The following is a 27,640-nucleotide window of genomic DNA, read 5'->3' on the forward strand; positions in this document are numbered from 1 at the left end:
TGCATCTCTTCAAAAACATTTAATTAAGCTAAAAAAAATAAAAAATAAACTACAACATTCCTGGTAGAAGGTTGCTGTGAACCATTATGTGCATCCAAAGTGAATCTGAAAGGGTACACAGTTTTACGGCAAAATTACTACCACAACATTGACGAAATTATAATTTGTCCCACATGTTTTAAAAGTTTATTCTACATATATTTAACAACTGATAAATCAAGTATTCACCAATTTTTGATAAAACTGTGCTGTTACGTTGGAGGGGAACGAATTAGGTAGCATGTAAAGTTAGCGTAGTCTGTGTGTTCGAGGATGTTTGAGCATTTTCTGTAACCAGTGACCTGTTAGAGTGAAGTTGTCCTGTTCTCATGTATGGCGACATAGGCATTAGATAGGAAAGTGTAATATTTGTATTCTCTCTGTGAACATGGCAAGGTAAGGAGGGGGCGGATTTGTATGTTGGGAGTTCGTGTTTCGGCAGATAAAACCCTCTCTCACTGCACGCACTTTGAGTACAAGGCGTTCGGTGGCACCAGCCATCACAAAGACCTCCCCTAGAGTGTGCTGCCACTATCGTGCTTTAAGGTGACACCTCACTGGCCAGTGCTTGACCATGAGCAAAGAATGTTCAGAGGCACAGGAACATGATTGTGGGAGAAGTCATAAAGAGGTGGGGGGGGGGGGGGGATTGAAGAAGTGCACGCGCTGTTCACTCTCTCTTCCTTCACTCTGATCGATGCTTCTTCGCCTCTCTACTGGGTGACATGGCTTTGGGCTGGTCAGTGCTACTCACACCAGAGAACTGCTTGCGTTTGGGCTTGTTGCCATCCCTGTATCTTTAAAGACCTTGCCTGCCCCCTCCAATTATGAGTGAATGATTGTGGGCTTATGGCACCCTAGGTCGTTGTTATCCGATATTAAATGCTTTTCATTTTAGCACATCGTTAAGAGTATATATTTATTTCTTAATTCTTGTCCATCTATCTGCCACCTTAGATTCTCAATTCATGTTTTCTGCTGGTTTATTTTCAATTAACCTGTTAATTCTTAAGTACACATGTCACCTGATACCAGCCATTATCTTGAGTACACACAAACCATTTCAGCCTGGTTTGGTTAATACCTGTTGGTTTGGTATGAATAAAATTTGTTAAACATCCATTTTAAGACAATGGCGGGATTTGAATCCTGGCTGGGGGAAGCCACACTACACGCTCAAGCACGATTCCCTTTAATTAGGCATTTCACCAAGCACATTGCTTCAGTGCGGTGGGTCCATGTTAGCATACACGTCAACACAGCATATCAGCAGTGGGATATTGGACCTGCCACACAAAGGGATAAATTAAAAACTCAAAATTTGTGCATGAAAGCACATTCGGCAACACTAGCAGACTACCCCGCCCTCCAGGTGATCTTGTTCCAAGCATGCAACACGTTCTTATGACACATACCTTTATTTGGGAGGTGTATAGGCAACAGACTGCTCCATCAATCGCTCCCGAAAATAAAATAAAAACCCGGGTTACATGCATGAAGCAAAACATGTCTACTCTTCAAATTTCAAGTCAATTGGATGAAAATTGAGGATTTTATAAATTTGACAAAGTTGGTGACCTTTGGCCGATGTTGACCTATTGACTTTTTGACCCCAAAAACAACAGGCTTCTTGCTGATGACCAACTCCACCATTTGGTGAAGTTTGGTGAAGATCGGTTGAAAATTGTGACCTGTAAGCAACTGACATACAGACAGACAGACAGAATAACACACAAGACCAAACAATACTTGAAAAATCTTCGATTTTCACTAGTAACAAATACACACACCGGTCCATGAATTATAGAAAGTATTAACTATGAAAGAAGTTTTTTCCCCCCCCCCCAATTTTGGCATGCGCGAGAAAAAAAAGAAAAAATGGCGGCTGAGCAAACCGAAATGGCAGCCTGCCTGGGGTTGGCCCAACCATTCCATCCACCACAATACAATCACTGTATTCATGTCTACTTTTGCCTAAGCTGGTGTGGATTTTGCATATCCCACCCTGTTTCGGTTTTGAAGAATACAAAGTGTAAGAAGGCAGCATCATGATATGGTATTAAATAATGCAGTTCGAGAAACAAATTTCCCACGCCTCGATATAATTTATATGTCGTTCCCATGCCTTGGCTACATCCTGCAGAAGAAAGACAATTCTCTTATTGGTGGAAAGATTTGTTGCAGTGTTTGTTACTGCACAAACTACGGTGGCACAACTGCCGACTCCAATGTTAGAAGTATTAAAACCAATCAGTGCCAGAAGATGAAGGCCCGTCATAGGTTAAAGGGAAGTAGTCGACAAGATGGTGCTACTCTAAAGTCTCCATGCCACGAACCAACAGAGCTACTTTAAAATTAAGTTCGATTAATGTATCCTTGCCCTTGCTCCACTTCTGTTCAAAGCTACAATATTTCTGCGTGCAAAAATATGCTTCTTGATCCCATCACTGTCCGCAACATAGTCTGTCCTACTCATTCATGTTCTTTGCTGATTTTATTCATATGATCACATTCCGAGTATTGATTTTAATAAAAAAACTAATAATAACAACAACAACAATACACACAAAACAAAATAACATAAAGCAACATTTATGAATTTTTTTTTTTTAATGTTAATCAGACATCGAACCGAGCTTGCAAAACAAGTTGAATTTCAAAGCAAACATGATTGATATCAACGTGTCATCAGAGAGCAAAATAATAATTTTAAAAATGCAACCAAGACAATAACCAATTGAGAAAAAGCAAAAAAAGGGAATATATATTTAAAAAAAAAAAAACAAACAACCAATTGACAGATGGTCGAAACATTTAATACAAGCAGGATCAATATTCCAAATAAAGTATAGCATTCATATTAGCAGCCATTCACAATAAAACAGCCTCACAGTGGATCAACGAAAACATTGATTGGAGTTGCAAGGATCCAATAAACTTTTCCTTAAGAAATGAAAGTTCAATACTGTATATTCATAATTACCAAAATAATAATCATATTGTAGAACGAAGCCTCATACCTTTTTCCAAGAAACTCCACTTGTTGCTTCTTATTGACGGCAAATTTGCTATCAATATAACCCCAGCCATTCCATTTTAGAACTTCTTGCCTGGAAGACAATAAGCATCCACGAAAGAGGTCAATAAGGATCAAGTGATGCTCCTTCTGCTGACCAACGTGGCCATGCAAATAAGTGGCCATAGAACAAAACCACAGGGTGGGATGGCTTGCAAGTCGCTTTACCCCTCCCAATAAAGCATTCGTTCTTAAACTCTAAATATACAGGTGTTATTGTGCAGTACTAGTCCAGGAGCAGAATAGTTTGACCCACCACTAATTGCAAAATAATTTTTTAACTTGTGCAGTAAGTTCTCCTACAATATCGCTTCTAACAACGTCGTTTCACTATAACGTCGCTAACCAATAGGGGATCCATTTTCTTACGTCGTAACGTTTCCATATAACGTTACAGGTTCCCGGTGGTTGGCACTGTATACAGTACTGTACACGCAAGAATGTAACTATTGTGACTATTATAGAGGTAAATAAAGTATTAATTGGTGAACATCATTACATAACATGCCACTGGAAACATCCACTACTCCCCTGTAATGCTTTGTAACATTTAGACATACAATCATACAGTCCCCCCACACCTGCCTCAGCTAAACTGCTCCTCTCACCAACCTATGTACAGGTGCTTGGTGACCTGCACCACGCTGACAGGCGTATGAACATGAATGTGATGACAACTTTCCTGAAGAATGCCGCTTTATTCTGAAATTAACAAAATCATACATAAAGGATATTAGTTTATTAAGCAGTATTTACATTTAGTCATCACAATGTTTCATTCTGAAGTCGGTTTTGGATGTAAACGATGCTGTGCTGCTCAACATGGGGCAGTTTAAATTGATCAGACGAAGGAAGATGCATCTTTATCCTCGTAGCAAGGCAGCTTAGCAATTTTTGGGGGAACGACTTTACAAAAGTACAATTTTTATTTTACTGGTTCATTGGACCATATGCAATAGAATTAGGACCGGAGGCAAGACATATACAGTGTTTTTCATCTTTTTATTGGACAAAAACGAAAAATCGCACTTTTGCGCAAATACGACTCGCACAGTATAATATCGAGCAATACATTTATGCAAATAAATCATCAGCTATTGGAGTTAGACTAAAATCGTAAATATATAAATTGCTGGACAAATTACCTTGAACATGTTGTCTGTTCTAAAGCTATATTGTCATTACATCCTTGTAGTTGCGTACATGTTAGATATATGAGAGGTGCGCGAGTCACAAGTATAACACATTTGTATAAACACTCGGTATTATATTACTAATTATTATTACATGGAAGCGTAAGATTTATTATGCAGGCATGCATAAGTTTTACAAATAACACTGCATGTAATGAAATAAAAGTTAGCCTCCTTGTTGAAAACATATACATAATATTTTTGTCATTGAACATTCGAGATTGGTTATGAAAGGAACGAGTCACTTTTCACATTTACAACTACATACAGTGGAACCTTGACTTACGAGTTTAATTCGTTCTGTGACCGAGCTCGTAACTCAATTTGCTCGTTTCTCAAATCAAATTTCCCCATTAAAATGCATTGAAATGCTATTAATCCGTTGCAGCCCGCCAAAAACCACACCAATTTTTTTTTTAATATACAGTATATATAAAAAATATCTCGCGCTTTATATTTCACCTGTATGCAGCATACAAGTTGGCAGGATGGCCTGGACTGAAGGTACGCACACTTGACTCTAAACTGTCCAGCCTGGGTTTGAATCCCGACCCAGCTATAACCTGTCATGTCGGTGTTTCACAGGCAGGGTGATTCATCAATGTGTGTACCGCTAAACTGGGCGCCCCGTTTGCGTCCCATTAGTTGTTGGATGTTGAGGATCTCACCGTGTCTTCCACAAAGAGAAGGCGAGCTATCGCCGGCACTCTGAACAAGTTGTGGCCTGGCATGCTCTTCTCCTCTGCAGTTATATACGTCCTCCTCGGCATCTTTTTCCAGAAGAGCCCTGTCTCGTCACAGTTGAAGATTTGCTGGGGGATGTATCGTTCGGCTTCTATCAGTTCGGCAAAAGTTATAATAAAATCTTCAGCTGCCTTCACATCCGCCTCACCAAGTCGACAACACGCACACCTCGCTCATGTTTTTCGACGATTGCGTGTTTTATATCCAAGCACATCATCCTCTTCTTCTTCTCAGTACTGCCCTTGGCACTCAATTTCTTAGGACCCATGGTTAAAACTAAGAATATTTTCCAAAATAACCAAAATGCGAAAACAAAACAGCAACGATATACGGCAGAGATGCTTGCACGGCAAGATAACCACGTGACCAGAACCCACCTGGTGGCGTAAGCTCCAAAATAACCAAAATGCGAAAACAAAACAGCAGCGATATACGGCAGAGATGCTTGCACGGCAAGATAACCACGTGACCAGAACCCACCTGGTGGCGTAAGCTCCAAAATAACCAAAATGCGAAAACAAAACAGCAGCGATATACGGCAGAGATGCTTGCACGGCAAGATAACCACGTGACCAGAACCCACCTGGTGGCGTAAGCTCCAAAATAACCAAAATGCGAAAACAAAACAGCAGCGATATACGGCAGAGATGCTTGCACGGCAAGATAACCACGTGACCAGAACCCACCTGGTGGCGTAAGCTCCAAAATAACCAAAATGCGAAAACAAAACAGCAGCGATATACGGCAGAGATGCTTGCACGGCAAGATAACCACGTGACCGGAACCCACTTGGTGGCGTAAGCTCCAAAATAACCAAAATGCGAAAACAAAACAGCAGCGATATACGGCAGAGATGCTTGCATGGCAAGATAACCACGTGACCGGAACCCACTTGGTGGCGGGTGGCGTAAGCTCGTAACTCAGATCTCGGCTCGCATCTCAAAGCAATAAACCGCCCGAGCGACAGCTCGTATCTCGGAAAACTCGTAAGTTGGTGCACTCGTAAGTCAAGGTTCCACTGTAGTTCTGTGCAGCTCCAGCCTGCCTTCTTACACGAACATCTGGCAGTGCAGCCAGTGGTAGCCTTGCAGTTGCATTTCACCAGTTCGGCACATACATTGGATGCCACTGGCAACGTTGTCCACAAAGGTGAAGAACACTGTATATTTCTTGCCTCCGGTCCTAAATCTATTGTATATGGTCTAATGGACCACCAAAATAAAAATGGCGCTTTTGTCAAGCCGTTCCCCATTTTCGATAAATATGCTGCTAAGCTGCCTGACTATCATGATCCAGAAAGGAGGAAAGTATGGCAAAGTAAAAGTTCATTGCATGGAATGGAGAGCCAACAATGACTCGTTTCTGTGTGCAGTGATGAAAATTTTTAGGTTGTTGTTAAAAAGAGCTAAGTATAGAATCAGGACAAATAAGAAGTAAATAACTTAAATGTTGATTGATCCGTGGTGAGAAGGATTCCCTTTTACAGATTCCCTTACTCTCACAGTGGATATGGAATTTGATCATTGGCACATAAATATGGCAAAATTAGCTATAGCTAATCATCCCCTCCAATTTACATCACATATAACTCATTTTACCTCTTACACGGGGCCTCAATCTTGTATTTAACAAAAAAAAAAAACCCTCAATATATTGTCACGCGATCACCCCTCGGGTAAGACCGGGGAATCGCGGATGGCCAAAATGAGCTATAACTCCGAGGAGACGATCAATGGCGGATTTGCTATACACGTGCAAGAGGAAGGAGGGAAAGAAAAAGAAGAAGCGACGAGATTTACCTCACGGCCCGTGCGTGCCAGCGTCTGCAACCCGCAAAGTGATTAAACTCACACGAACACGGGATTTTGAATAGAAAAGAAAATAACGAGAACATCACTCAGGAGAGCGCATGCATACTCCCGCCGTGGGTTTAGTTGGAATAATACGTTTTGTTTAACATCCCCTCTCCCCAAAACAATAAATGAAAAGGAAAGTAGGCCCTAACTGTCAGAGAATTTATTTTGATATATCTCGGAATTGGAGGAGAAAAACATCATTTAAGAATAAGAATAAAAGCTTTAATGCAGTAAAACAGAAAAAATCTTTCCCAAAAAAAATTCCTGGATCCAGAATAATATCCTGAGCTTCACCAAAAACTAATCAATTCTTCCTTATCCCAAGGGCAATCATCCCACCAACTTTCATCCAAATCCGTTCAGAACTTTTCCAGATATCTTGTTCACACACACACACACACACACACACACACACACACACACACACACACACACACACACACACACACACACACACACACACACACACACACACACACACACACACACACACACACACACACACACACACACACCTCTCTGGCGGGAGTAATAAAAGGGTTTGTTTAAAACTACTATCGGGACAGGGAAACGCGATGATCAAAACTAGAACCTAGGTTGGGACGTCCCCACTCACATACTTCACATACAGCACAGGGGAATGAATAATAAAATAACCGTTTTGTTGTGTTCTGTGGTGCGTCTTATCTCAATCAGTAGTCTGCAGTCGTCAAGGATGGTCCGGCTCCGAACGCAGTCGTCCGACCGCGGCTTCGGTCAGCGGGAAGTAGGCCTCGTTCCGCCCCCGTTTGCACTCCACCAGGCCCACGGACGCCGCTGCACACCAAGCCCCGTGTCCCCGTGCGATCGTTCGCGTGTCAATCCGGATAAGAGAATCGTCGGCGCGCCAACGTCCTTCCAACGTCGGTCCAAACGGAACGAGGTCCAACACAAGAGAGGGTCCAGCGCAAAGGGACAGTCCAGGGCAAGAGGGCAAAGGGAGGAGAAAAGCGGAGGCGAAGACAGGCAGTGGCGAAGAGCGAAAATGTCGGTCAGCCAGTCGTTTTTCTGATCGTCTCTTTTCAGCTCTCTTCTTGAATCTTCCGATCGCGTTGGTCGCCTATCATTGGCCGAGCACTTGGCGCCCTGCTCCCATGCCAGTGGTCGGTGGCCAATCACAAGTCCTTCATTACCCTCCAATCGGTGCTCTTGGTGTTGCTCGCCCCTACCCCTCCTGTCAATCATGAGTTCTCCTGGGCGTGGCTCTCAGCCTGCCTGATCAATGTTTGATCGCCATTGTGTACCACTGTGCGGTCGCTTGCTGTCGGTCTTTTCGGTCAGTCATTGTGGCGGCGGGGGAATTAATTAAAGTGTGTGCTAACGGGAATGGATTCCTAATCTACGTGTCTATGTGTGTTGCCATAAGAGACACAGGGATGACCACAGAGGTTTCACATACAATGGAGTTAGCATTATTCCTTCGCTAGTTAACAAGCCCCGCCCCCTCATGGCGGGGACACATACCCAAATTATCCGACATCCGGTCTAGACAGGTCCTCTACTTATTGTCCCCTGTCGCACCGTGGAGCGAAAGGGGGACTATGGTTTTCCCCTCCGTCCATGTGTGCGTGCGTCCGTGCATGCGTCCGTGCATGCGTGCCTAAGCGAAGGACCGAATGCTAATTTGGTGTGTGGGTGCAACCCACGTCAAAATCCAAGATGGCCATGTATGTCTGACGCCATGTATGTCTGAACCTTGTGAGCGGAATATCTTGAAAAATAAGCGAAGTACCAACGTCTAATCTGGTGTGTGGGTGTATCTACGCATAAGGAAGAACGCTACTGAAAATTGGGTCGCCACGTCAAAATCCAAGATGGCCGCCACCATATATATATATATATGTCTGAACCTTGTGGGCGAAATATCTTGAAAAATAAACGAACTACTAACTTCTAATCTGGTGTGTGGGTGTATCTATGCATAATGGAGAACGCTATTGAAAATTGGGTCGCCACGTCAAAATCCAAGATGGCCACCTTGTGTCTTCCACTTTGTCAACTCACATCACTTCACCGACGGGGGACATAGGCGTAACACTTGTTTACATTGAGATGGTTCTAGCTACCCACGACAACAGGAGCATTATACCTATACAGATCTACCTAAATCTATATATGCCCTACCCACCGACATAATATTGTCGTGTCCCCGGGAATAAGACCCCAAGAGGACGAATGACCAAAACGAGCTTTACTTTGAGGGGTATACCAAACTTGGCAGTAGTGACATGCGTGGGAAGGTTCGAAGTCTTTCCTAATCAGGAACACATGCAGGGGTTATCCAAAAACACAAACACAAAGACAGGACAGCAAAATCCACAATACAAGAAAAGTAAAATTCAACAAATAATGATTTAATGAAAATAAGTGCAAGTAACAATGAAAGGTGAGGTAAAAACTAAAATTCCTAATTGAGAAGTCTCCACTCAGACTCGTATACAAACAAGGGGAAAAGACAATGAAAGAAAATAAATAATGTTTTGGTAATCGGCCGGCACTCAGCTTTGCATTCCCAAATGGCTGGTAAGGCTTGCTGGTTGTTCGTCGCCTCCAAACCACCGTGCGGAAAGCGCACAAAATGGCAAGGAGTCGTGCCCGTAGCCAGCAGCCGGCCTGAGGCAAGTAGGCAGGATCCCTCTGTTTCGCTCGCGACCCCCTCCTTCTTCGCAGAGCACAACCATCAACCAACACCTCCTCCGTCCATGTTGCAAAAGTCCCAAAGCCCCGACACGTCTCCTCACCAGTGCACCCGAGACAACAGCGTCCACTCGAGACGAGAGCCAGAACGAGAGCGAGAGAGAGAGAGAGAGAGTCCAAGATGGCGAGACACGTCTTTTTCTTTTTTTTCTTAATCTCTCAAATCTTCCACGCTGACGTCACACTATCTGATCACTCAGCTCTACTCAATCATCTCATCGCGCCTCCACCAATCACGAAGGCTGGGGTGTGGCCTCCTCCCTACGAGTCGTCGGGGGGTGGGGAGCGGAGTTCAATCTCTGTTCGGGAATGTTTGGATGACGTCGGCGGTCGTGAGGCGGGATTTACGTGCCGATCGGCAAATGTGTTGGGGGTTGGTTAGCCCTGGCGGCGTTGTGAGCGAATGAGTCCATTGCCTGGCCGGCTAAGTTTTGCAAGAACATTAGGAAAGATTACAAGAGGCATTTACACACAGGGAATTTAACCTTACAGACCCTACCTAGATAACACAACTCCACTCCTCCGTGTGGAGACACCGAAACACTTACCCGGCCATTCGACACTACTTCGATACGTTGAGATGGCTTCTTCTTCTTTGCGACACTCAGAGCATGCTAATTTATACGATTCTATCTTGGCTAAGGTATTTCTTCGTTTACCCCCCCAAACGTAACAATATTATTATTTTCATCAAGAAATAATAATAAATGCTTCAGTGACCTCTTCATATAATCTCAATTTCTCACTATTCATGTCATGATCAATTCCTAAGACCCCAAGGAATTTCATGTCATGATCACCAAATGATGCATGAATGCTAGTCCCAGCAAAACAACTGAACATGCATGTCAGGACTACGGCTCATTAAACACAAACTTCTCATTGGTTGAAAAAATGCAATAGACTGTTGATGTATTTATTATCGTAATGTTGCCAGCAAAGATCGAGATGCACCAGTGTCATGATGACCAGCAAAGACCAGCAAAGACCAGCATGACCAGCAAAGATCGAGATGCACCATGGCAGTGTCATGGCAGAAAATGTTATGTAAGAAAGTTGGCAGAATAGCCTAGAGCTACGCACACTCTTCTGTGAGCTGTCTACCCAGGGATTGAATCCTAACCAAGCTAGAAACTGTCAATCTGGTGTTTCGCAATACATCGGATGGACGTTAAACTAGGCGTCCTGTCTGCCGACATTATTTGGTGGACAATAAAGATCCCACAGTGTCCTTCGTGAAGAGAAGGGGAGCTATCATCGGCACCATGGTAAATATTCCAAACTTCTGCTCTAACCTACAGGGGGCAGTGCAGATCAGTGGCACAGACACACCCAGCAAATGATGCAACCACCAGCAGTGCTGCATACGCAAAAAGAAGAAAAAAAAGACATTTTAAAGCGAGTTTCAAAATTATGCAAAAATGGCATGAAGTTGGCCATCCTGCTCCCAGTCGACAAGCAGAATAACAGCCCGCCTCTCTGCCAGTAGTATACATTTTGATGGAAGGAAGGAAGGAAGGAAGGAAAGGTGGGGGTGGAGGGGTTACAAGGACAGCGATTGTTGTTGTAGCAAACCAAACATATCTAAGATGGGTAAGAGGAAATTATGTACTCTTCAGTCTAAGTATCACACATCAGACTTATCAACTATGCTCTGATCTATCAAAGTTAGGAGAGGGAAATAAAACATAGGTGCAATACCCCTGGCGCTCAACTGGTAGGATAAACAGTATATTGCACTGACTAAAGGTATATTAAACCAATTTCAATGGTTGCTAGAAGCCAGGGCAGCATGTACAATCATACTAACTCTAAATAACACAATCATGAGACTTTAAATAAAAAAAATTAAAAATATACCTATTTTTGGGGGCAATCCCCCCTCCCCCCCACCCCATATACCTCCTAAGACCCCAATTTTTCTAATGCCTTGAACAAACATTGGTACATCATGGGTGATTAAAGTTGTGGTGAAGTTTCATCGAAATTGTGTGTGTAGTTTCAGAGGAAAAAGCAAATTCCTATTTTGGGGGGTCAAATCTGGATCCACTTTGACCCCCGGTAAACTTTTTTATTTGTTTGTTTAAAGTCTCATGATTATGTTAGTATGAGTCTACATGATGCCCTGTTTTCTAGAAACCAATGAAATTGGTTTAAAATACCTTTAGTCAGTGTAGTATACCGTTTTATTCTACCAGGTCCAGTTTGCTCCAGACTTAGTCTAGGCCCAGGCGTATTGCCCCTATTATTTTAAGCTCACTTAGATCGTAGCTCCAGGGAGCTTATGGGATGGCGCATCGTCTGTCCCTCAGTCCGTAAACACTTGCAACTTATTCTCAGAAACTGCTGATGGGATTGTGACCAAACTTGGCATAAATTTATATGTGGTATGTTGTGACTAAAGTTTGTTCACGGCATTAAAAAAGAATCGAGGTTTAAGGGGGTCTACCGGGGGTCAAAGTGGATCCAGGTTTGACCCCCCAAAATAGGTACTGTATTTGTTTTATTCTCTGAAACTACACAGTCCAGACAACTCGCACTCCCACCCCTACCCCTACCTCCTCCTGCTCCTCCTCCTCCTCCTCCTCCTCCTCCCAAACATGATTTAATAGTAAATGTTATCATTTTTAACTTACCATGTGCATCAACAAGCCCCAGATATGGTTTTAAGAAGCACGAACGTTTGTGTAGACAGCATCCATCTACGAACCAGGAGTTTTTGCAGTAAGGGCTGCAAGATATCAACTTTTTGGATGAGTTGATCAGAAAGTTCTCCAAACAGTTCATTGTGTAGAGGGACAACCGTTTTTTGCAGGTATGTTTCCAAGTAATTTTTCCTTCTTTAAAAATTTATGGGACGTTCCATGCTGGAATCCTTATCTGGCACACTTGATACACGTCCAGGCTGCCCAATAGACCTTGTTACTCGGCGTTTCTGCACATGCACGCCGAGCATCTGGGGCAGATAATGTCATTTTGAAGGTCGTGTATTGGGAATTTTTTGAAACATGTTACAGCTGTTAAAGTATGGGCATGTCCTAGTCACTTCTGAGTTACTTTCCAGTTTGCAGTAAATTTATTAGTGACATGCATGTCACCAATAAAAGTTTGACGAAAACCTTACAATTGTAGTGCAAGGCCAACCCCTGCTCTGCGGGGGAAAATGGCATCTAAAGGTGGTTCTTGCAATTTATTGTAGTGCAAGATCTTCTTTTAAATGACCTTTTTCAGGCTGTTTGTGGGTACAGTACTGTATTTATTTTCAGGCAGGAACACAATAGATCTTTAATAATAACGGTTTACTCCCTGGAAACAAAGCATTATACATCACATATTAAATTTACAATTGAGGAAGTTTACTTCTATTCGTTTTTGCTAAGATTAAGTATTCACCTTGCAATTGATAAACTAAGGAGAAATACAATGGCTCCAAGAAAAAGAAAAAAAGAAAAAATATATAAAAAATCAGCAATTTATTTTCAGTTTGGCAAATATTTTGGCTCCACCTTTCCTCCAGCCTTCCCAGAGTCCTGCACCTGTCGGGTCACAAAGACTTCGCACATCGCTGCCACAGCACATCCTGGTGCTTCTCCCTTAGCACATTTCTTTCTACTGCCACTTATTCTGTTCCATTCCCCTCGACCTTTGTATTTATTTCCTCTGCTTCGCTGCTATATCTATTTATTTTCATCTCCCTCTTTGCTTAATCAGCACAGCTTCTTTCTTTGTTCTACCTCTTAATTTCACTGTGTTCCCGCTCCTTAATTATTTCGTATTTGATACACCCTGGGCACCCATCATATATTTTAGCAAGACCCTTTAAAAAAAATACTTAGTCTCGGCTTGTATGAGAGCTAACACATAGAACATATAATAAAGGGAGCGGGAGACAAGAGAGGGGGGAGTGGAGAGGGAAGTACAACAACAGTAGGGAACAGGGACATCTGTGAAAAGGAGAGGGCTGGGGTGGGGAATACAGGATAACCAAGATGGACACTACAGGGGCTTTCAGGAAAAGAAACGGGGAATTTGAAGGAGGTGGGTTTGGGATAGATTAATGGGGGCAGAAAAGATCAGGGTTTGGATGAGAAAAGATAAGAGATGGCAGTGAACAGCTGTTTTGAAGACCTGGAGGGAGGAGTGGGATTGAAGAGAGTGTGGGTTTGCTCCAGAGGTGGGGAAAAAGAGGAATGAAAGAGTGAAGGTGAGCAGAGAGTCTTGATTTTTGCAGTTTCACCAGAAGGGGGTTGCTGACAGATCTTGTGCGTCCTGCAGGAATATTTTGGGGAAAGACCAGAGAAGAGTCAGTAGAAGACAGAAAGACTGCCCACCTACCTGTGGTGAGAGAGAGAAAGGCCCTCAGAATCAGCTTCATCGCGGGAGATTCCAATGGTGCTAAACAGCGTGAAGCCGAGCTAGATGTGAGGCAGGAGCACCAGCCCAGAGGGGAGAGCAGTATTCCATCAAGGTGTAGATGAAAGCTTTATATGTGGTGGGGAGTTCAGTAGTGTACCAAGGAAGGACCTTGCACAACAGAGGATGCCAAATCAGATGCAAAGTTCCTCACGGAAATAAAAAAAAGTTCGGGTCTTTGGTGGTTCACGGGGGGGGGGGGGGGGGGGGAGAGAAAGGGGGGCAATTTGCTTTTTCCTCTGAAAAAACACAAGCTATTTTGATGTAACTTGACCACAACCTTCATCAACTGTGATGTACCAAAGATTGTTCACGGCATTAAGAAAATCGAGATCTGAAGGATTTTATGGGGGGTGGTGGAGCGGGGGGTGGGGGGGTCAACGTCGGTCCAGGTTTAACCCCCCAAAATGTAAATTTCCATTTTCCTCTGAAACTACACACACGATTTTGAAACTTGACCACAAAACAAACGACTTTTAGCTCTTGCACGAGCCTCCATCTTGTATACAAAAAAACAAAAAAAAATACACCTTCATCACCCATGATGTACACCCATCCCATCATGTACACCCATCATGATGTACATGATGTACAAAAATACACCTTCATCACCCAATATTTATTCACAGCATTAGAAAAATCGAGGTCTAACGGGATGTGCGAGGGGTGTATACTGCTTTATCCTATCAGGTGAGCGCACAGGGGTATTACCCTTATTTATGTTATCAATTTTTTATAGTGGGGATAACTATATAAATATACTTTCACTTTTCCCAAAGAATCAAGGTATTAACCCGTTCAACTAGTTTATCTATCCAATGCAGAAATCTTGATTGTAAATTTTGTTATACTGTCATTGCACAAACATTTATTAACTTCAGCACTAACCTATGAAACCGCGAAACAAGTTCAAGTTGCGCAATCGAAAAGTCGCCAAAGAACGTGAAGTAAACAGACTACAGAGGGTTTGCAGGGCGGGTACCTCCGCTTTGGGATGGTGTTTTCACTGGACGCCTTGAGCTCTTCACTTGCTGCTGCTGGGCTTCGGCTTCCCTCCGGATCGCCGTTCCCCTGTAAATGGCCCATGATCCTTTGTAAGCGTTCCTGGGAACGGTCATTGCCAGGAGCCTCCGCCATGCCGCGCTGCGCTGCGCTGTCAAACCCCGACTTCCGGGAATTCCACCACACGTGTTTACATCATTACGCAAGCTCGTCTATTTTTAAGGATCATCATGCCGCTAGATTTAGAATCTTATATAATTACGCTTGCAGATATGTGTTTTCTCAAAACAGTGGGACCTGTATTTCTATAATTTGAAAACGATCAACAACTGATCTTTGATCATGCACCGCCCAAAATAGTCGTCAATTGTTTTCCGATTTCATAAAACGAAAGGGAAATGTGGATGCAAATGTTTCATGCTTTTAAGTATCCTTTCTTGCCAGATACCTATTTGTGTATTATTCCATGATTTAATACTCCTAAAGTACGGTACGCAAAGAACACTGCAACAGCCTTCACATAACTGACTTTATTTTGATCTCACTTGCAATATTAGAGCATCAGCAGCGATGTAAAACGATAAATGGCAAATGATGAAAAACAGCAATAAGTTGTGATTTGGCCCTATATATATATGTAAATACATTTATGAAATATGTGAAAACTTGGTATGGGGTGATTGGAATGGGGGGGGGAGGGAGGAAGGAGGGGGGATAAGAGAAGCGTTACTGATACATAATACATGATTATTATAAATCACAACTATTCACAACAATCACAACTATAACAATCATGATTATCTATCTATAATTCCACTAATCTCTGTCTGTGTGTGTGTGTGTGTATGCGACCGCTGTTTCTCGACAACTACCGGTCCGATATACTTGAAACTTGCCAGGTATATTGCTGGGGACCCGAGGATGTGCCTTTTCAAGGTTTCATATTAATCGGACAAGTAGTTACCGAGCTATGTCCAAAAAACGATTCAACCAATCAGAGAGCAGCGAGCTATCACGTGTGCCGAACGTGCCGAACAGACTCTGCCTCGGACGGCACATTTGAGAGCGTATTCATTTATTTCACGTTGGCAAACTATGTTGGCGTTAAACTATGTTTTAAAACTAATTAAAACTACTTTGCGATTCATCGTAACTGCGATTCGTAACTGCCGTTCGCTTTGGCTTTGCGAATGGACCAAACCATTTCATGTAAATAGAGGGGGGGGATTGTCACCGTACTCGCAAGCCGTTCGCTTTGGACCAAACCATTTCATGTAAATAGAGGGGGGGGATATAATTTTAGATATAGATATAGTACGGGCATGCCCTAGTTATAATCAATCACAACACAATCAATGCAAGTGTGAGCAAATACATTAACATACTAGTATGACTGTCACCTCCAAAATGGAGGCAACAACCTTTCTTGGTTCATTTTTCACAGGTCAAGTGACCAGGTAGTAGTAAATACCCATACGTAAACTTTGATCTTTTGCACAGATAACACAGAAAAGCATGATAACACAGAACCCCCCCCCCCCCTTCCCATGCCGCCCCCTCCTCCCCCCCCTTCCCATGCCCCCTCACCCCCCCCCCCCCCCTTCTCATGCCCCTCACCCCCCCCCCCTTCTCATGCCACCTCCCCCCCCCTTCCCATGCCACCTCCTCCTCCCCCCCTTCCCATGCCCCCTCACCCCCCCTTCTCATGCCCCTCCCCCCACCCCTTCCCATGCCTCTTCCCCCCCCAAGCCCTCTCCCTCCCACAAATCTCCCGATGTCCCTGCTCTCCATCTTGTTCTCCGGCTCCCTTTATCATATGTTTTATATGTCAGTTTGTCCTTTTTGTGATCAATGCTAGCTCTTACACGAGCCTCGATCTTGTATACAAAAAAAAAAGGAAAAAAAAAGAGCAAAGGCCGATGTCAGCAGCCAAAAGTGTGAACAAATCTACATTGATGCGGAACACAAACGATGAGACAAAGGCATGCAGACATTTCCACAACAGCTGGAATACAAGATCTATCAATCAGTGAAATAAATAATATAAATGAAATAAATAAATGAAATAAATAAAACAAAATTAATTAAATAAATAAAAAATAATTAATTAAGTGTATATACAGTGAGGTTACAAAAAAAACAACTTGGATCAAAGAGCAATAAGGAAATGGAGATTTGAAAAATCGATTACAAATGAGAACCAAAGAAGTGAACATACAATCGAATCTTTACAGAACAAGAATTAAATGCTGGACATCAAAGGGCCATTGCAATATCTTGCTGACACAGGTCTCAAATGAATGAGCAATCGAGCAAAAATATACAACATGCAGGTGTCACAAAATGTATTTACACTTGCGGACAATAAGCAGCATCGACACCCTACTGACGTGAACCGTTGAGGTAAGCGAGAAATGACCCTGCAAAGAATATCAAGATGGTTGAACAAGTGAGCTGTGGGTAGATCCACAGGTGGTGCCAGTTTGCAGAGCTTGCCGAGCCGAAGACAAGGGAAGATAGCTGGTTGGCAGGCCGGTGGAGTACAAAGCTGGCTGCTCATCGTGTATTTCCCAATCTCATTACCGGGCAATGCCCTGGCTCTTGTCCTGAAACACCATGTCGACGAGCGGAATACTCGCAACATTGCTGGGAATTTTGATGACCGAATATTGATCAACAATTCCTCCTTGCGTAAAATGTACCTGGAAGGAGGAACGCTGGTGAGTCTTTCAATATATATATTTTTTTGTTGTATACAAGGTCAAGGCTCATGGCAGAGCTACAACACTGAACAGATCACGCCGCAACATAAAGCAATGAACAGTGTAGATGGAGGCAAAGGGAGGGTTAACCAACAGCAGAGTTGAAGGACAAAAGAGAGGGAGACTTGGACAAATAATGGGTGTGGGGAGGAATGAGGGATAGGGGCGGACGCATGCGGTGGAAAAAGATGGATTTGGAAGCAAACTCTCAGGAAGGACAAAAAAATCTAAAATTTGGAAGGTGGGCTTGGGTGAGGCGTGGGTTAACGGGGGTAGAAAAGATCATGGTTTTGGATGGAGAGGGTGATGTGGGATGTGGTGAACAGCTGTCGTGAAGACTCGGAGGGAAGAATGAGATTGACATTTTGCAACACAGAATAGGCAATGGAAATTGAAAGAAGGCCAAATCTGCAATGAAAAATTGGGAACTATTTTGTGAAATTACCTTGATAATGTTTATATAGTTGAATCAGAAAATAAGGCCTTCGGGCAATCAAGTGCTTGGAAAAGGAACATAGAAAAACAAAATGTCCTTTGAAGTGCTGTGGCAGTATGGCAGCATGCACAACATTTTTTTTTTAAACAAAAGAGCGTTGTTCGGAAGAAGCACGATGAATAATTTATCCTCGGGTCAAAGCAAAACTATTTTCATTCTTTCGTCGAACTAACCTCTACTCCAACAAAGGTTTATCTCTGCGTGGCCATGAAAAGTATCTGAGCAACACAGCGATTCTTGTTCCCTTCTAAGCAATGAAATGCAAGGATATTGTTTCAGAAGGGTTTGTCTGACAGGATGATGCAAAGGAAGAAGAGCATTAACCTTTGAGCTCTCTAATCTGGATTCGATTCCCGACCCGGTCGGATTGGTGCTTCGCAGGGAGGGTGCTGCGGCATCACGAGGTGCTGCGTTCCTCAGAGGGACGTTAAGCTCGCCGTACCGTCTGCTAGCATCGGTCCGCCTACGTTAAAAGATCTCAACTCGTGGTACGTCTTTCGTGAAGGGGCTGCGATGAATCACCGACACCCTCAGCAAATTCCAAAAAATCCTGCCCAAGTCAACTCCAGTCAAAAGTTAGACCAGGCTAGAGTCCCTGTATAAAGAGAGTTGCGCCATGCGCTGACCCGAGATTTCTGGTCACGTGATTTCGTGGCGCCATTTTGTGTCTAACTTCACCGTGCGTGAACGTCAGCTTGGTACGGGAATGTTGTTTATTGCCAAACAAAATGACTGGTTGTTCTGCTTTTGGTTGGTCAAACCAATCTGGGAAATATAAGATGTATAGATTCTGTACTGAATGTATGAACCAAGTTTTGTACTGAATGTTTACTGTGTTGGCCTCATCGTGTTCCTGGTGATAAACAAGTTATGGTGAATACGACGTCGTATCTGTGCTTTTCCATATCTGTTCGACTAGACGAACCGTGAACACTGCAGGTATTTTTAAAAGTTTTTTCTCTGTTTAATTACGGCCTGGCGCAGTCGAAAATTAAGGGTTAATTAAGTCGCCAGCTATGAAACATATTAATCGATCAGGCAATATCCATCAGAGTTCTGGGCAAGGGTGTAGTAATAAATGAACGTTTCAATCTTACTAGATGCCGATGACGTTTTCCTTATGTCAGAGACAGAAGCTGACTTGCAGCTTGTTAAATCATTACAATGGAAATTGAATATAAATGTCGATAAAACTAAAGTTGTACACTATAGAAATATGGCAATACCACGTACAGAATTTGTTTTAAGTGTGTTAGACTATATGTCGGCTGGAAGTCCTACACCGGAATTGCTCTCGGCACCCTTTAAAAAATATTGGATATGCCCACACTCCTTTCTAAAAGTTATTAAAATTCAGAGAACGACAGCATTGGTTTGTCTTACTTATAATGTTAGCTCTTATATGCAGTGTTGGCTTGTAATATGCATTGCCATACCACTTTTAATATCACCACACAGCTCTTTTTCACGGCAATAGCTGAGTTTTTGACAAAACAAATATCACCTGTATGTAATAATAAGACTAAATATGTGTAGTAAAATTTTTTTTAGCAGGTTTAGAATATATCACCCCATATCGCGAATGTACATGTATATCTAATCCGACACACTTAGACACAAAATGGCGTCCAAATTTGAGTTGACACAACTCTCTATATACAGGGACTCTAGACCAGGCCAGTCAGTTTGTGAAAGACGTGGGACGAATATATACCTCTTGGCCGACCCCACAAAAAAGTGGGAGCAGTAGTAGTAATGTTGCGAAGTCTGGTTACATATAGTGTGCTTTCAGCTCTCTTTAGTTCTCTTCAGCTCTTTCACGAGCCTCGATCTTGTATACAACAAAAAAAAAAATTAATTAATATCGAGGTGCTTGTGAAGGCCAGAGTGAAGTTCTGTCATGCACTGACCAGCAGAAAAATCAAAGTCTAAGTGAACGACAGAACCTTAACCTGACAACCATTCCATTCCACAAATCTGCACGTCCAAAATGTGTTCCTCTTCCTCTTCTCCTTCTTCTTCTTCGAGTATATGTTCGTGGGCTAAGAGGGATCTGTAAAGTACAGTGAAGGTAGTTTGAGTAAACTTCTGCATGATACACAACAAAAAAAGTAAAATCTATCTGGCGGGGGGTTGAGCGAGTGACCTTTTGAACACTTGTAACATCACCCCCACAGTTGTTCATTGCAGAGAACTTTCCTCGGGGCTGAATTGTTTGCTCTGCGTATAGATAGTGCTGATCTCGGCAGTTCAAGCATTTTATCAGGGCAGCCGCTGCAAACACGTGCTAGCTATTGGGCAACACCGTGTAAAGCGACCTGGACGCAGTGAGGCCGCGTTTTTTTTTTTACAACAACGTACCAAACGCTTTTACCATATGGAACCCGGCTGCTGCTGCTGTTCGAGGCGTTTTTACCCTCGGTCTGGGTGCGCATGACAGAAACGATCGTGCGAGGCTACGACGCCACGGGCTGGGGCTGTGAAGACGGCGAGGACACCGTACCTCGGCGCAAATAGCATGCTGTGGTAGCCTTTGCCAAGCGCGCGCGTCTCCAGGAGCTGGGGTTCCGTATTGGAGACGAGAGCACAGGGCTGTCGACGTGGATGGGAGGCGGACAAGCGTCGGATACACGAGGAGCGGGCGGGCCTGATCTGGGCGTGGCGTGCATTAAACGGCCCATCCGATTGGCTGAAACCCTTCGCTCTTGCCCAACTCGCGTCGGCGATTGGCTGACACGTTGCATATGTAAATTAGAGACTCGAAGGCGCAAAAGGTGAAAGTGCACGGCGGCTCGTGCTGCGTTACCGTGCGCGTGCAGAAAAAACAAAATTCCGTTTCCCGTGTTGTTCACCTGTTGATTTGTCGAATTTTATTCATTCCACCACCTAATATTTCACGCTGGTCTTTTGTTTTCATTTTAATTATTCCCGTGTGTCGTTCCTATATTCATTCTTTTGCCATTCACTTGCCAATGTCATGCATTCGCCACTCGTGCTCCACCGCTCGAATAGGTGAGGGCGAGACTACCGGAAGTGTGGCTACATCCGGGCACTGTGGACCATAGCAACCTGGCTGCCGTTGAAAACAAAACCCATCTGACAGGTTAACGCTATAGGTGAGGGCGAGACTACCGGAAGTGAGCTGTAACACGTGCTCTTTTGTGGTTTGTTTTCAACGTATCCAATCACGTGACTGTTGTCGCGAAGGGTGCACTAACCGGAAGTTACGTATATCCGCGGGCGGCTACACAAACATTTCGTATTATTTTTCATAAAACTTTATATTGTTAGAAAGAGAATTAGGCCTACTTCTAGCCCGTCGGGAAGTTAAAGTTTTAAAGGTCAGACAATAATTAAGCGAGTTATGATCAAATAACGTACACCGTTTCCATAATTTCCGGCTGTACCACGCGCCCTTTTTGGTTTGTTTTCAACGTATCCAATCACGTGACTGTTGTCGCGAAGGGACGAAGGGTGCACTAACCGGAAGTTATGTAGTTCCGCGGGCGCCAACGCTCCACTGCACTGTTCAACACCATTTTAACGCTATTTTCTCGCTTCAAAATGCCCAAAAGCTGTGTAGTTTTTGGTTGTACCAACCACAACTGGAAACCGGGAGAGAAAAGATCTTATTTTGAACTTCCTAAACGGGGGAAAAGCCCTGAAAGAAGAGACAAATGGCTGACAGCCATCGACAGGGAGAATGAAGACGGCTCTCACTGGAGCCCGCCAAAATCAAGGGTGGTCTGCTCAGATCACTTTCTTTCTGGTAATTCGTGCATAGCATAAAACATTTCCATTCACTTAAGGTTTATTTAGGGTAATTAATGGATACAATTATGTTCTGTTTGCATTTAAGTTGGTGACAAAGGGGGGTTCATTGCAAACTAATAATTTAACCATTAAGGTGCTGTTAAGAATAAAGGACTTTTCACACAATTAGGATAGTTATTATTTCACGTAAGCTTACTTGAACTTGTTAATAAATCAGTTATATATATATCACATTCTAAATTAATATTGTACACCGCACCTTTCCTATGCCATCTCCAGGCATTGCAAATCGTCATTGCTGGGCACCGAAGGGGGCTCGGCAGTGACGCACGCTGAAAGGGAGTACTCAGTTTTCACTCTGGTTGTTTGTTTGTTTGTTGTACACCGCTCCTTTCCTATGCCATCTCCAGGCATTGCAAATCGTCATTGCTGGGCACCGAAGGGGGCTCGGCAGTGACGCACGCTGAAAGGGAGTACTCAGTTTTCACTCTGGTTGTTTGTTTGTTTGTTTGTTTGTTTGTTTGTTGTACACCGCTCCTTTCCTATGCCATCTCCAGGCATTGCAAATCGTCATTGCCGGGCACCGAAGGGGGCTCGGCAGTGACGCATGCTGAAAGGGAGTACTCAGTTTTCACTCCGTTTGTTGTGCACCGCACCTTTCCTCTGCCATCTCCAGGCATTGCAAATCGTCATTGCTGGGCACCGAAGGGGGCTCGGCAGTGACGCACGCTGAAAGGGAGTACTCAGTTTTCACTCTGGTTGTTTGTTTGTTTGTTGTACACCGCTCCTTTCCTATGCCATCTCCAGGCATTGCAAATCGTCATTGCTGGGCACCGAAGGGGACTCGGCAGTGACGCACGCTGAAAGGGAGTACTCGGTTTTCACTCTGGTTATTTGTTTGTTTGTTTGTTTGTTTGTTGTACACCGCTCCTTTCCTATGCCATCTCCAGGCATTGCAAATCGTCATTGCCGGGCACCGAAGGGGGCTCAGCAGTGACGCACGCTGAAAGAGAGTACTCAGTTTTCACTCTGGTTTCTTTCTTGTTTTCTTGTTTTCTTGTTGTACACCGCTCCTTTCCTATGCCATCTCCAGGCATTGCAAATCGTCATTGCCGGGCACCGAAGTGGGCTCGGCAGTGACGCACGCTGAAAGAGAGTACTCAGTTTTCACTCTGGTTGTTTGTTTGTTTGTTTTCTTGTTATCTTGCCAAAACGAAGTTTTTGCAAGATGTATTAGTCAGCTTGTATGTTTGTTTTTTTGTTTGTTTTTTTGTTTTTTTGTTTGTGGTTAATCATTTTTTTTCACGTTTAGATCACTCTGTAGACCACAGTTATTATTGGAAACTCCTGTAACTTCGCATATCAGAGTCCTATAGAGATACCCTTCAGCACACAAAATTTTGAAGGTCAAGGTCAAAGGTCAAGGTCACTTTGCGGTCAATCATGGAGGTCAACGAAACCCTTATTTTTTGAGTAACTTTGATCGGATCGTCTCCAAACTTCATGGGAATCTAGTATATGGTCCGGCGCTCAGCTGATTAGTTTTTGGTGGCGATCGGCCTTGACCTTCATGGTTAGCGCTGGAGGTCGAAAATTATTGACCCCAAGGTCAAATTACGAAACCCTTATTTTTTGAGTAACTTTGATCTTATGATCTCCAAACTTGGTGGGTATATAGGGTGTGGTATGGCGCTCAGTTGATTAGTTTTTGGTGTCGATCGGCCTTGACCTTCAAGGTCATTTTGAAGGTCATTCAATTTTGACCAAAAGGTAAAATTTTCAAGTTTCAGTTACCATATCGAGTAGTACCTCAAATTGAAGCCCTTGTTGAGTGCTTTCCAAACATATAACTAGTTTGACAATGTGACGTCATTTGACGGCGTTATGACGAAAAAACTGCACTTTTCATGTATATTGTATTGCTTTAGTTCGCATTGTTTAGGTCACTCTGTAGAGCACAGTTCCCTTTGGAAACTCTTGTAAGTTCGCATATCAGAGTCTTTTAGAGATACCCTTTAGCACACAAAATTATGAAGGTCAAGGTCACTTTGGCAAGATACGGTTCACCCTGTGGGTGATGTTTTATTTTCTTTCTTGTTTGTTTGTCCGGACGATATCTCAGCCATCCTTTGAGCTAGGAAGCTGAAATTTCGGCACAATAGTGAGCAAGTCCTTTGTCAAAAACCTTTTTTTTTTTTTTTGATTAATCAATAAATTGAGGAGTTATTTAATTATTAGCGATTAATTAAGTACTTATTTATGACGATATTATCCCTGGTGTTGGGCTAGCGGCAAGTGTGCCGGCTTAGGATACCTAGGATCCTGGGTTCGAATCTCGGTCGATCGCCGAATTAATGCCAGGGGGGTTGACTCAGCCTGTTCATCCTTCCGAGGTCGGCTAATTGAGTACCAGTTCACTGTTAATTCCCTGTTTGTCGTTGAAGGCGGCAAAAAGGGTTGGCGTCAGGAAGGGCATCCGGCCGTAAAACATTGCTTCAAAAAGGGGACCAAAAAACAACAACTACCACGGTCCCCGAAAAGGCCAACCCCCGCTTTGCGGGGAAAAATGGCCTCTAAACGGTGGTTTTTTAAGTACTTATTTAATTAATCAAATTTCCTTTCTCTTCTGACCATTAACTCAGGCACCTTTGAGTTGGGAAGCTGACATTTGGACATGCCAATGACCAGGTGATTTGGCTGCAAAGGATATTTTTGATTTATTAATTAATCAATTAATCGATTAATTATTTAATTATTCGATTAATGACAAAAAAAAATTTTTTTTTTAAGTTACAGATGCTGATGAAATAGTGGTAGTTTATGTGTTCTCTGGCCAAATTGATTAATAATTTAATTTTTTATTTATTTTCATTATGAATCATTTATTTATTTTCTTTGTCATTTGGCCAATATCTCAGGCACCTTTTGAGCTGGGAAGCTAATATTTGGACATGAGTGACCAAGTGATGTGGCTATCAAGTATATTTTTGATTTATTGATTAATCATTTAATCGATTAATTATTTATTGAGTAATCAATTAATTATTTAATTTTTTATTAATGACTTATTTAATTACATTTCTGAAAGATACATCTTCGGATGAAGCACAAGTGGTTTAGTTATGCTATTAGCTAATTGATTAAGAAAATATTTTGTGATAATCTTTTATTGATTTTAATTATACAATTAATCAATCGATTAGTGTACACCTCTCCCTCCCAATGCAGCCTCTATGAGCTGCACTGCGGTATTTCCGGGCGCCTGAGGCGCCCCGGCAATGCCGCGCTGTAGGATATTTAATTATTTGGCATGGGGGCGGTGTACTTTGAATGTATGTGTACTTGTTTTCTTTCTTGTTTGTTTGTCCGGGCGATATCTCAGCCATCCTTTGAGCTAGGAAGCTGAAATTTCGGCACAATAGTGAGCAAGTCCTTTGTCAAAAACGATATTATTTTTTTTTGATTAATCAATAAATTGAGGAGTTATTTAATTATTAGCGATTAATTAAGTACTTATTTCAGTAATAAGTAAGCCCTGGTGTTGGGCTGGCGGCTAGGGTGCCGGCTTAGGATCCAAGGATCCTGGGTTCGAATCCCGGTCGATCGCTGAATTAACGCCAGGGGGGTTGACTCAGCCTGTCATCCTTCCGAGGTCGGCTAATTGAGTACCAGTTCACTGGTAATTCCCTGTTTGTCATTAAAGGCGGCAAAACGGGTTGGCGTCAGGAAGGGCATCCGGCCGTAAAACATTGCTTCAAAAAGGGGACCGAAAAACAACAACAACCACGGTTCCCGAAAAAGGCCAACCCCCGCTTTGCGGGGAAAAATGGCCTCTAAAGGTGGTTATATTTTTTATTTATAATTAAGTACTTATTTAATTAATCAAATTTCCTTTCTCTTCTGACCATTAACTCAGGCACCTTTTGAGTTAGGAAGCTGACATTTGGACATGCCAATGACCAGGTGACTTGGCTGCAAAGGATATTTTTGATTTATTAATTAATCAATTAATCGATTAATTATTTAATTATTCGATTAATGACAAAAAAAAAATTTTTTTTTCAGTAACAGATTCTGATGAAATAGTGGTAGTTTATGTGTTCTCTGACCAAATTGATTAATAATTTAATTTTTTTATGATTATTATTTATTTATTTTCATTATTAATCATTTATTTATTTTCTTTCTCATTTGGCCAATATCTCAGGCACCTTTTGAGCTGGGAAGCTAATATTTGGACATGAGTGACCAAGTGATGTGGCTATCAAGGATATTTTTGATTTATTGATTAATCATTTCATCTATTAATTATTTATTGATTAATCGATTAATTATTTATTGAGTAATCAATTAATTATTTAATTTTTTATAAATGACTTATTTAATTAAATTTCTAAAAGATACATCTTCGGATGAAGCACTAGTGGTTTAGTTATGCGATTAGCCAATTGATTATGAAAATATTTTGTGATAATCTTTTATTGATTTTAATTATACAATTAATCAATCAATTAGTGTACACCTCTCCCTCCCAATGCAGCCTCAATGAGCTGCACTGCGGTATTGCCGGGCGCCGGAGGCGCCCCGGCAATGCCGCGCTGCAGCATATTTAATTATTTGGCATGGGGCGGTGTACTTTGAATGTATGTGTACTTGTTGTACACCGCTCCTTTCCTATGCCATCTCCAGGCATTGCAAATCGTCATTGCCGGGCACCAAAGGGGGCTCGGCAGTGACGCACGCTGAAAGAGAGTACTCAGTTTTCACTCTGGTTTCTTGTTTTCTTTCTTGCTTTCTTGCTTTCTTGTTTGTTTTTCCGGACGATATCTCAGCCATCCTTTAAGCTAGGAAGCTGAAATTTCGGCACAATAGTGAGCAAGTCCTTTGTCAAAAACTGTATTTTTTTTTTTTTGATTAATCAATAAATTGAGGAGTTATTTAATTATTAGCGAGTAATTAAGTACTTATTTAATTAATCAAATTTCCTTTCTCTTCTGACCATTAACTCAGGCACCTTTTGAGTTAGGAAGCTGATATTTGGACATGCCAATGACCAGGTGATTTGGCTGCAAAGGATATTTTTGATTTATTAATTAATCAATTAATCGATTAATTATTTAATTATTAGATTAATGACAAAAAAAATTTTTTTTTTTAAAGTTACAGATTCTGATGAAATAGTGGTAGTTTATGTGTTCTCTGACCAAATTGATTAATAATTTAATTTTTTTATGATTATTATTTATTTCTTTTCATTATTAATCATTTATTTATTTTCTTTCTCATTTGGCCAATATCTCAGGCACCTTTTGAGCTGGGAAGCTAATATTTGGACATGAGTGACCAAGTGATGTGGCCATTAAGAATATTTTTGATTTATTGATTAATCACTTAATCGATTAATTATTTATTGATTAATCGATTAATTATTTATTGAGTAATCAATTAATTATTTAATTTTTTATAAATGACTTATTTAATTAAATTTCTAAAAGATACATCTTCGGATGAAGCACTAGTGGTTTAGTTATGCGATTAGCCAATTGATT

At 42.2% G+C, this 27,640-nt stretch overlaps 3 protein-coding genes across 5 annotated transcripts in view; 1 reads left to right on the top strand and 2 right to left on the bottom strand.

Annotated features, from left to right (window-relative positions):
- The window catches only part of AGPS (alkylglycerone phosphate synthase), a 298,511-nt gene extending 283,265 nt beyond the window's left edge, over positions 1-15,246 (bottom strand). Inside the window, exons 1-2 of the mRNA XM_068131918.2 lie at positions 15,040-15,246; positions 3,060-3,149 (exon numbers count right to left, since the gene is read on the bottom strand). Coding sequence (XP_067988019.1) covers positions 3,060-3,149; positions 15,040-15,194 — 245 coding nt within the window. The 5' untranslated portion in view covers positions 15,195-15,246. The remainder of the gene's footprint in view (positions 1-3,059; positions 3,150-15,039) is intronic.
- LOC144891851 (THAP domain-containing protein 1-like) overlaps positions 1-27,640 on the bottom strand; it is a 656,480-nt gene that overhangs the window by 519,805 nt on the left and 109,035 nt on the right. The window lies entirely within an intron of this gene.
- LOC137437535 (chromobox protein homolog 1) overlaps positions 20,879-27,640 on the top strand; it is a 50,610-nt gene continuing 43,848 nt past the window's right edge. Inside the window, exons 1-2 of one of the 3 annotated variants that reach the window (XM_068131966.2) lie at positions 20,879-21,091; positions 21,330-21,433. Coding sequence is in view for 1 of the 3 variants with exons in the window: in XM_068131939.2 (XP_067988040.1) it covers positions 21,882-22,086 (205 nt within the window). In the remaining 2 variants the exon portion in view is untranslated. Of the gene's footprint in view, positions 21,092-21,296; positions 21,434-21,796; positions 22,087-27,640 lie in introns of those variants that run through there. The other 2 variants (XM_068131957.2, XM_068131939.2) reach the window with 2 other exon arrangements.

The sequence above is a fragment of the Myxine glutinosa genome, chromosome 1 (genome assembly GCF_964187855.1).
Source record: "Myxine glutinosa chromosome 1, kmMyxGlut1.1, whole genome shotgun sequence".
Taxonomy (NCBI): Eukaryota; Metazoa; Chordata; class Myxini; order Myxiniformes; family Myxinidae; genus Myxine; species Myxine glutinosa.